This window comes from Bolinopsis microptera, chromosome 1 (genome assembly GCF_026151205.1).
Source record: "Bolinopsis microptera isolate Bmic1 chromosome 1, MBARI_Bmic_1.0, whole genome shotgun sequence".
NCBI classification, from domain to species: Eukaryota; Metazoa; Ctenophora; class Tentaculata; order Lobata; family Bolinopsidae; genus Bolinopsis; species Bolinopsis microptera.
In genome coordinates this window covers 4,372,371-4,381,445 of record NC_087072.1, presented here as the reverse complement: position 1 = coordinate 4,381,445, position 9,075 = coordinate 4,372,371, and the positions used below count along the sequence as shown (strand labels likewise).

The following is a 9,075-nucleotide window of genomic DNA, read 5'->3' as shown; positions in this document are numbered from 1 at the left end:
TCTCTCTCTCTCTCTCTCTCTCTCTCTCTCTCTCTCTCTCTCTCTCTCTCTCTCTCTCTCTCCCTCTCTCTCTCTCTCTCTCTCTCTCTCCCTCTCTCTCTCTCTCTCTCTCTATATATCTCTCTATCTATCTCTCTCATACCACAAATGCGCCATAAATGGCAGATTATAGCAGGATTACTTCTTTTAACGTAACACGCATAGCGAAGATTAAATGATTCTTCGCGCGAAAAACGCGCGCGCGCGTCTGTGACGGTTTCAGTGTAAAGTCGGTTTTAAAGTAATGCAATATGTATGTACTACGGCTTTATTGAGACCCTTTATAATAATAATAATACGTTGCATGCCACTTTTCGCGCCGCCGAGAAAAGTTCAGAATTTTCTCTAAACACCCATTTTTGAATTTTGTAAATCGGTGGTCCGGAAGCGGAGTTATGGTTCAATGAAAATTGTTCGTTTAACGCTGTTTGTATTGTCATTATCAGAAGTGACGAAAACATATGTCACCCCACTGTATTAGCACGAATTTTCTGTCCCAGTTTGATCGCGCCTCGCGCGCCCCAGATTCTGTCTCACTGAATGCAGTAGTGGTTTAGCGCGATACAATTTTGAAGGGGCGCGCTACAGCTATGACATTATTTGACGTGACCACAGCTTCACATCAAAGCTGGCAAATTGATTTGATTAAGGTGCGTGGTGACTGTTACCTACCTACTGTTACCTAGCAACCACAAACACTGCTCTCTCTTGAAACAAATGGTACGCATGTTGAACTTTTATCGTAAGATTTGCTGATTATTCTGCAACCAGTGCAAAATGTAATCATCAAATGACAAATATGTAACTGAGCCGGTATTGTTCAGGCAAACTTTAAACAAAAATGTCAGTTAAGAAAAGTCGTAGTAGAACATAAATTGTGAAATGAGAGGTGGTATTTGAATGATTGAACTGATGGTTTATCTACGTTCTTTGAATTGAGCTAATCCTTTTGCTTGCAGTTCGCTCTGGCACTGTCTGTCTTCTTCCTCTAGCTTATTAGCCAGCAACTGAAATTTAACATTGAAAGTCTAGGTAAGCAATTCTGGTCCTTTAAAACTGGAAAAATACTTTAAATTACAGTATATATATATATATATATATATATTATATATGTATATAAAAAATCTTGACCGCACATCTCACCTCTCTGCGCACTGCAAGTCTGGCTGTTTTTACAGCTTGTGTTTCTTTGTTGATAGTTTTGTAATTATCTTCCAGACTCTTCTGTTCGTGCTGGTCCTTCTGCGAATAATTAAGTTAATTTATTAAGTTAAACACTGTGTTAATACATAAAATATTATACATAATTTTCACAACAAGTTTGATATGAGGCAATAATGATTATAATTTAAAGAAAAGATGGCACTGTACTGCAATAGTTAAGAAGTTCATGACAATCACCTCCTTCCAGTTTGCAAAGAGGCTGGTTTTTTCACACTCCACATTATCAGCTACCATTGCAGCGTTCTTCTGATCGTCCAGGATCCTACACTGCTGGCGGCGCACTGCTGGCTGTGAGCGCTGCACCCACGGGATTTTACCCTCGTAGCGCTTGCTGGTGGTGCTGTCCATGGCATCAGGCATGACTGATGCTATGTGGATGTGAACATGTAAGTGTGGGTGAGTGATGTTGATGAGTATGAATGTGCATTGTGCATGTTGGTTAACGTGTATCCCAATTATCAAATAGAGACACATTTTATTGATACAAAATAAGAAACATCTGATACAATGATAAAACATAAAATGATTAATATAAATGTATTTGAATAAAATACTACGAGGAACAATGAAATTTAAATGTTTAAACGAAATCAACGGTCAGATTACACACAATTACGTAAAATGCACTTAAATGCACTAAAATGGGCTAAAATGAGCTAAAATGAGCTAAACTGCAGGGCAGTCAAAATATAATGTTTAAAAGAAACCATGGTTAATAGTAAGGTATCTCAAGTATGATCAATTAGAGCGAATCATTGCTCTCAAACTCGATAACAGACGTCTCAGTCTTAGTGTTTAGGTTCTCAACAACATCATCATTCTTAGCAGTGGTAATCAACATGCTTGTCAGATCGTTGAAGATCTTACTGAAAAGAAGAGGGTTGGAGTTATCCGTGAGAATCTGTACAATCTCCCTTCCTCCAGCTCCAATGTTCATGAAGACAAACCTGTACATGGGTTTATTGGGCAACATTCCTTGGTCAATCATCCTGTTGTAGGTACCATTGGAGAAAAACATCTCAGAAATGTGGAGGAAACAACTGATGAGGTTAGCAAAGAACACAGCTACCAAGAGGTACCAGGTGAAAAGGAAGAGGTACTGATAAAGAACATTAGGAGCGAGAACACACTGTGCTGTCTCCACCTCTATCCCAGAGGGACCCCATCTCTTAATCTCACATGCCACCATCTTAGGAAAGAGAATGTCTTTATTGAGAGTGATGGAATTGTTAACGTCCATATAAGGAGAGAACCTGGTACCGTACCAGTCAGCACCGTACCGGTACCATGTGTTATTGCCGTACTCAAACATGAAGCCTGTCAGGTAGAACACAGCAACTGTTATGAGAAGGTAGGAGAGCTTGGTTACTCCGATTACCAGACTGAAGCTGTTCTTTCGCAGCCAGGCGTAGTAACCCTTGTCGAATATGTAAGTTTTAAATCTGAAGAACAGCCAGTTGACCACTCGCTCTTGTATCTCCTCCATGTGTTTTTCACTGGCGGAGGAGGCGAGACATAGCAGCTTTATAAGCGGCTTATACTCGGACCCTCCCAACTGTTTGAACATTATGTAAGGTGTGTAGTAGAGAATAGCAACAATCCAGAAGTAAAAACTAGCCCACTGGTACCACAAGTGAAATATCCTGTCTGCTGGCAGGACATCTTTCTCACTGCCACACTTTGTTAATGTACCGTTCTTCAAGAGACGCGGAACACATGCGGGCAGATCTGATGGTAGAACTCCAGGGTAGGGCACCATGCTGGCCGGCAGATCGTACGCCTCACGCACAGTATACATTCCTAAACTCCAGCAATAGTCCTCTGCAAACTGAGGGTGAAACTTACTGAACCCGTCACACGCGATAAGGGTTCCAGAATACTGTCTCATAGTGGTTACTGCCCCCATCAGTACCATCGCTAGGAACACATAACACCTGTTTATCTGGTCCCAGCTGTCGTCTACAGTTGCGTCTTTGAACGGGGATAATCCTTTAAATCCTGATAATAACTCAATAACCATCTCTGTACGAGCTGTTCACAATCAGAATAAAGAAAACACAAACAAATGCAGACTGTAGTTATTTTTTATGCTTCTCCAACACAAACAAAAAGTCTCCCGCGTCGTAAGGAGGAGCAGATGTAAGACTATCAGGTAAGCTCTTATAGTCTCTACTGTGTCGTAAGGAGGAGCAAATGTAAGACTATCAGGTAAGCTCTTATAGTCTACACTGTTTGTAAGTGAGACCCAGTGCTTCTAACTCTGCCCCATACTGCACCCTCTCACTGTCAAGTAAGCGCCGCAAGTTCACTCTTCTAGAGGTCATGAGTTGTGACTTTGCTGAGCGCAACTGAAATGAAATTAATTATCTGTTCCGACTACAATCACGCTTGTTAGTTAATTAACCACCATGAATTTCTTCACAATTTTACCACTATTATTATCTGTTTTTGAGTTTAATGTTGAAATTAAAGTACATTTTCGTACAAAAGCTGTTCATTTTATATACACTTTTGAATACGTTTACATTTGCATAGCTCTCTTATCTAATATTTCTATTTGAGATAAGACTGGCTCATCACTGTGTGCGTGTAATTGTTCGACGGATTTTTACACACTATACACAATACAAGTACACGGAATCTGTAAACTATGTCAACTGTCATTCCAAATTTCGATGAAAAGATACGGCTTATTATTGGTAATCTTTTGAGTAAAGCAGATCCACTCTCCAAAACACTCCTGACTGCTTTTGACTCGTCTAAAGATGTGTCCGATAATCAGACTGTACTCGGTGGGCCCCGTTTTCAGTTAGCTACATTGAACGCTTGTGCTCTTTTTCTCAACATCAAAACCGAGGAGCCTAAAGGCAACCGTATATTTTCAAATAAGCCTTCACTTGCCAAGAGAATCATACTCGAGATTCAGTCACTGTACCCTGCCATCTGTCCGGATTGTGATATCGAATACTCGACTCAGTTTGATTCTGTTACAAAAGCTGCCGCATGTTGCTTTCTTTGTTTGCAAGGCTGCCATGATTGTGATTCTTTTGAACCACGTGTGTCTTCAGCTACTTCTGTTTGGCTTTGCAAAGCATGTTATGAAACCAACTTATCAAATCAGTCAAAGGCGAAATCCAAGGCCCCTAGTAAATTGGCCTCTAAACAGCAATCTGGTGCAAACACTCCATCTTCCCAGAACCAGAAAAAACAACATGTCTCCCTTGATCAAGATGAGCTTCAGAAAAAGCTTTCAATCGTCAAATCACAGGAAGATGAACAACATTCAGTAAATGACGATAAATCGCAGCTGCCCAATTTACGGCTTGATGAGATCTGCAGCTTGCTAAAACTTGGAAAATGCCCACACGGTGTCAGTGGTAAAACGCCAAGTAATGATCAATCAGCATGCAAAATGTTCCACCCTCCACGCTGCTCTAAGTTCATTAAAAATAGTACCCGCAGAAAGTTTGGCTGTAGGCGTGGTGATAAATGCAAATTTTTTCATCCCCAACACTGTCCAACATCCTTGTCTGATAAGTCTTGTTACGATGAGGAATACTTATTAGTTCACACTGTTGGTACTAAACGACACAAACCCAAGGAGCGTGATTCCTACAGAAGAGACATCTCTGATAACAGAACTTCCAATGATCAGAAAAATAAAGAGAATAACAACAATAAAAGGACGCGCTCTTCTTCTCAGTCTCATACTAAGTCAACACCCCATCATGAGAACAAGGATTTTTTAAAGATTCGATCCCTTCTGACGAACTTCCAGACCACTTTTCAGAAAGAGATCGAAAACATAAAATCCAGTATTGTGACTCAAGAGAACAGAATTGCCTCGCTCTTCCCCAGTGCCAACCAGCACATCATCAGGCAGTTCGTCCCTCACGGTCCTCCAAGCCAGAACATCATGTTCCAACATCCTGTTCCCCAGTTCCAACCGCAGAGTCGTTTTCCTCCTCCCCAAGCGAACTGGTCGAACATTCTAGCATCTGGCTGCTAAACATTCAATCATTTAACCCTAGCGCCCATAACACCTCCAGATGGAAAGCTTCTTACCTTGAAGACGAATTAAGAAAGGAACAAGCCAAGAACCACACCGTTCCATTAATCGCCTTAACAGAGACATGGCTTAAGTCTTACATTGAGGATGCTCAACTTGAAATTCCGGGTTACTCTCTGTTCAGAAGTGATAGAGAAGCTAGGGTTGGAGGTGGAGTTTTACTTTATACACATGATGAACTCCCCATAACTAACGTCCAGACATATGATGATAGATACTGTCAGGCTTTGATGTGTACCAGCGAATCTGAAAAGTCAATCATTTGTGTTCTATATCGCCCGCCCGAGTGTCCAGTTCCCAGTTTTAAATCATGTTTGGACTTCATTGACCAGTACATTGCCAGTGGCGATGGCGAATACCGGCTATCACTTCTTGGAGACTTTAATATTCCCCTCATTGGCTGGTCCACTAATTCTATCTTACCCGGTGGTTCCTCATGTTCAACTTACAGTGCAGCTCTTTTACTTGACTTCATGTCTGAGAATCTATGTACTCAACATGTGCTGGAACCCACCCGACTCAGAAATGTATTAGATCTGTACATTTCAAACTCAGAGGATCTAGTTTCTCACGTCTCTATTTCGGACACTCCACTATCAGATCACAGACGTGTAGAGATATTTTTGTCTTACAATCCTTGTACTCATTCAGATCCTCCGGATTTCATTGATTCTTCGTTTAGAAGCTTAGACTTTAATAAAGCAGATTTTTCATCGATCAATGACATGCTCTCATCTGTTGACTGGGCTCAACTCATCAACCTTTGCGACAAAGAGGATTTTCCAGAGCTATTCACTCTTATTACTCTACAAATCTGCCAGATTGGCTGTCCGAAGAAGATCCCTCCCAAAACCCAAACTCGCTCATCTGTGCGCATCCCCTCTCGCAGAAAACGAAAGCTTCAAACCCAGCTAGAGGCTGCAAAAATTAATCCTCATAGCCCTCCCACACAGATTGAATCTTTGAACCGGAAACTTGCTCTCGCTCATATGGATATTCGTGATGCCATCAACCAGGATCTCCTGTACCGTGAACAGCAAGCCGTAAGCAAGGTAAAAGAAAATCCCAAGTATTTCTATAGTTACGCTAAGAAATTTTCGAAGAAGAAAAGCAACATCAGCATGCTTTTTGATGGAAACGGTGCCATCAAATCAAATCCAAAAGATATTGCCAACCTCTTGCAGAATCAGTTCTTGTCAGTATTCAGTGATCCTTCGAAAACTCGGATCGACTCTGCTTCTTTCAGTCCCCCTCCAATCAAGCATCCTTTTACTGACGATATGCTGAATTTCTCCGTGGACGACATCATTAAGGCCATTGAAGACATCAAACCTAATGCTGCATCAGGTCCTGACGAAATTCCAGTCACCCTTCTCAAGAACTGCAAGAAAGCCCTAGCAGAACCAATGCACATCATCTGGTCCCGCTCTTTAGTTACTGGGGAGGTCCCTAGTTTCTATAAGTTCTCACACGTATTTCCTCTCCACAAGAAGGATAGTCGAGCCAAACCAGCTAACTACCGACCTATATCACTCACCTCTCATGTGGTTAAAGTATACGAGAGGGTGATAAGAAAAAAGCTGGTAAACTATTTGGAGATCAATAACCTCATCTGTAGTAAGCAGCACGGATTTAGATCTGGCCGGAGTTGCCTTACTCAACTTCTCCACCATTTTGATGACGTTTTGGATTCTCTGAGCAACAATTCAGATTTTGATTCAATATACCTCGACTATGCCAAGGCTTTCGATAAAGTCGATCACAAACTCCTACTGAGAAAGCTCCAACTCTATGGAATCCATCCTAAAATCATAAAGTGGATAGAATCTTTCCTCTCAGACCGGAAACAAGCAGTTGTTGTTGACGGTCATCTGTCCATCCTTGCACTGATAATCAGCGGAGTTCCACAAGGTACTGTTTTGGGGCCGATCCTTTTCTTGATTTTTATCAATGATATCGAACATTGTATCATGCACTCTATAATTCGATGTTTTGCTGATGACACTCGCATATCCATTGCTATCAAATCGGAGCATGACGTCAAGCTCCTCCAAGAAGATCTGCAAAATGTCATTGACTGGTCTGAAAGAAATAATATGGCCCTTCACAAAGACAAATTTGAGTACATGTGTCATAAATTCAACCACCAATATGTACTATCTGAACTTCCATTTGTGGTTGAACACTATCAATACTCAGTTTCCAAAGACACTATACTTGAGCCAATACATCAGCTCAGGGATTTAGGCGTCATAGTGTCAAGTGATCTCTCTTGGTCCCCTCACATACGAGCCATTGCAGATAAAGCTCGCCAAAAAGCATTATGGGTTCTCAGTGTATTTCACACACGATCTCACTCCATCATGCTGACGCTATACAAATCAATGGTTCGAAGTCTGATTGAATATTGCTGTCCATTATGGCATCCCTCAAAAATCAGCGATATCCAAGAACTGGAGAGTGTACAGAAAGCATTCACCGCCAGAATATCAGGAATGCGCGATCTCCACTACTGGGATCGCCTGGTCTATCTATCTCTGATGTCTCTTCAACGAAGGCGGGAGCGATTCATCATTCTCCATATGTGGAAAATCCTCCACGGAAAGACCAGCAATGATCTGAACGTTCTATTTGTTTCACGCCCAAGGCTTGGAAACCTTGCAGTAATTCCATCAAAACGTAGAACCAGTTCAACAGCAAACCTCACCTTGTTTGACAACTCATTTGCAGTTCAGGGACCTAAATTGTGGAATGCAATCCCCTACCATCTGAATGTCATTCAAGATCTAGAGCACTTCAAAGATAAGCTCACAAAGTTCATGTTGTCTCTCCCTGATAAGCCGCCGATCAGGGGATATACTCCTCCAAATACGAACTCTCTGCTGTGCTGGCGCAACGAGCGAGACTCTACTTCGCTATGGGGTGGTCAGAAGATGTGATGGCCCCGTCAAGTCTTGACGAAACTCAACATAGGTCATAGGTAGGTCACATTTAAGTCTGGTCTATCAGTACAGGCACTGCCGCCGTCAAGTTATAATTAAGTTATTTTAAGAGATTGCTAAACATCTAAATAAGTACACGTCCACTGACCTCTTGGTCAAGAGTTTCTTTGTATCTCTTTAATATTTTCCTCTCGGTAGCCTCTTCTGCTACTTCGTTCCAGTGTGCTATCTGAAGGTTAAGGTGTTTTATTGTTCATAATCAGAACAACTTGTAACCACATTATGAATCTAATGAATCATAAAAATGTTAATATTGATTGATTGATCATTACAAGCGGATCTATTATCCATATCAGCATTCAGCAATCATCCTTATTATTACAAGATATTTGATTATCGGAGATAAGTCCATGTCAGTAAGTGAATTCTTTGAACCTGACACTTGAGGAATGTTTCCTTAATAGCAGCCTTGTCAGCAGCTAATGTCTCAGTAGCTCTGATGCTTGCATTCTGTCGTGCCAATGCTCTGTGTAGCGCTGCAGCTCTCGGCACTTCACTCTCATAACGATAACTGGTTGTCATTTCCATCTTGTATCTTCTTATTTTACTTATCTAAGAAGAGTGTTGTTTCATTCATAATTTGATAATCAGAAGTGTTTCAGACTTATAATTTTAAATGCAAATCACAGATAATATTCTTATCGCAAAGTTACAAATATGAGTACATGTGGTACTTTTATGAAAAATACTGTGTTTTTGTAAAAGAGTTTTGAAAATTTGCAATAAATGAAAATTTGTTGT

At 41.0% G+C, this 9,075-nt stretch overlaps 3 protein-coding genes across 3 annotated transcripts; 1 reads left to right on the top strand and 2 right to left on the bottom strand.

Moving 5' to 3' along the window:
* Positions 1 to 922: 922 nt before the first annotated feature.
* Positions 923 to 1,627, bottom strand: LOC134826111 (uncharacterized). Its single transcript, XM_063838386.1, has 3 exons — positions 1,441 to 1,627; positions 1,183 to 1,281; positions 923 to 1,046 (listed from the first exon to the last, which is right to left on the bottom strand). Exons 1-3 carry the CDS (start codon positions 1,621 to 1,623, stop codon positions 957 to 959), a joined length of 372 nt encoding a protein of 123 aa, XP_063694456.1. The 5' UTR covers positions 1,624 to 1,627; the 3' UTR covers positions 923 to 956.
* Positions 1,628 to 2,005: 378 nt separating this feature from the next.
* LOC134826076 (innexin shaking-B-like) lies at positions 2,006 to 3,283 on the bottom strand. The gene has a single exon (XM_063838341.1). The coding sequence runs from the start codon at positions 3,281 to 3,283 to the stop codon at positions 2,006 to 2,008; it is 1,278 nt and encodes a 425-aa protein (XP_063694411.1).
* Positions 3,284 to 3,913: 630 nt separating this feature from the next.
* LOC134826075 (uncharacterized) lies at positions 3,914 to 8,312 on the top strand. The gene is made up of 4 exons (XM_063838339.1): positions 3,914 to 4,048; positions 4,865 to 5,145; positions 5,313 to 7,243; positions 8,173 to 8,312. The coding sequence occupies exons 1-4, from the start codon at positions 3,914 to 3,916 to the stop codon at positions 8,310 to 8,312; spliced, it is 2,487 nt and encodes an 828-aa protein (XP_063694409.1).
* The last annotated feature ends 763 nt before the right edge of the window (positions 8,313 to 9,075 follow it).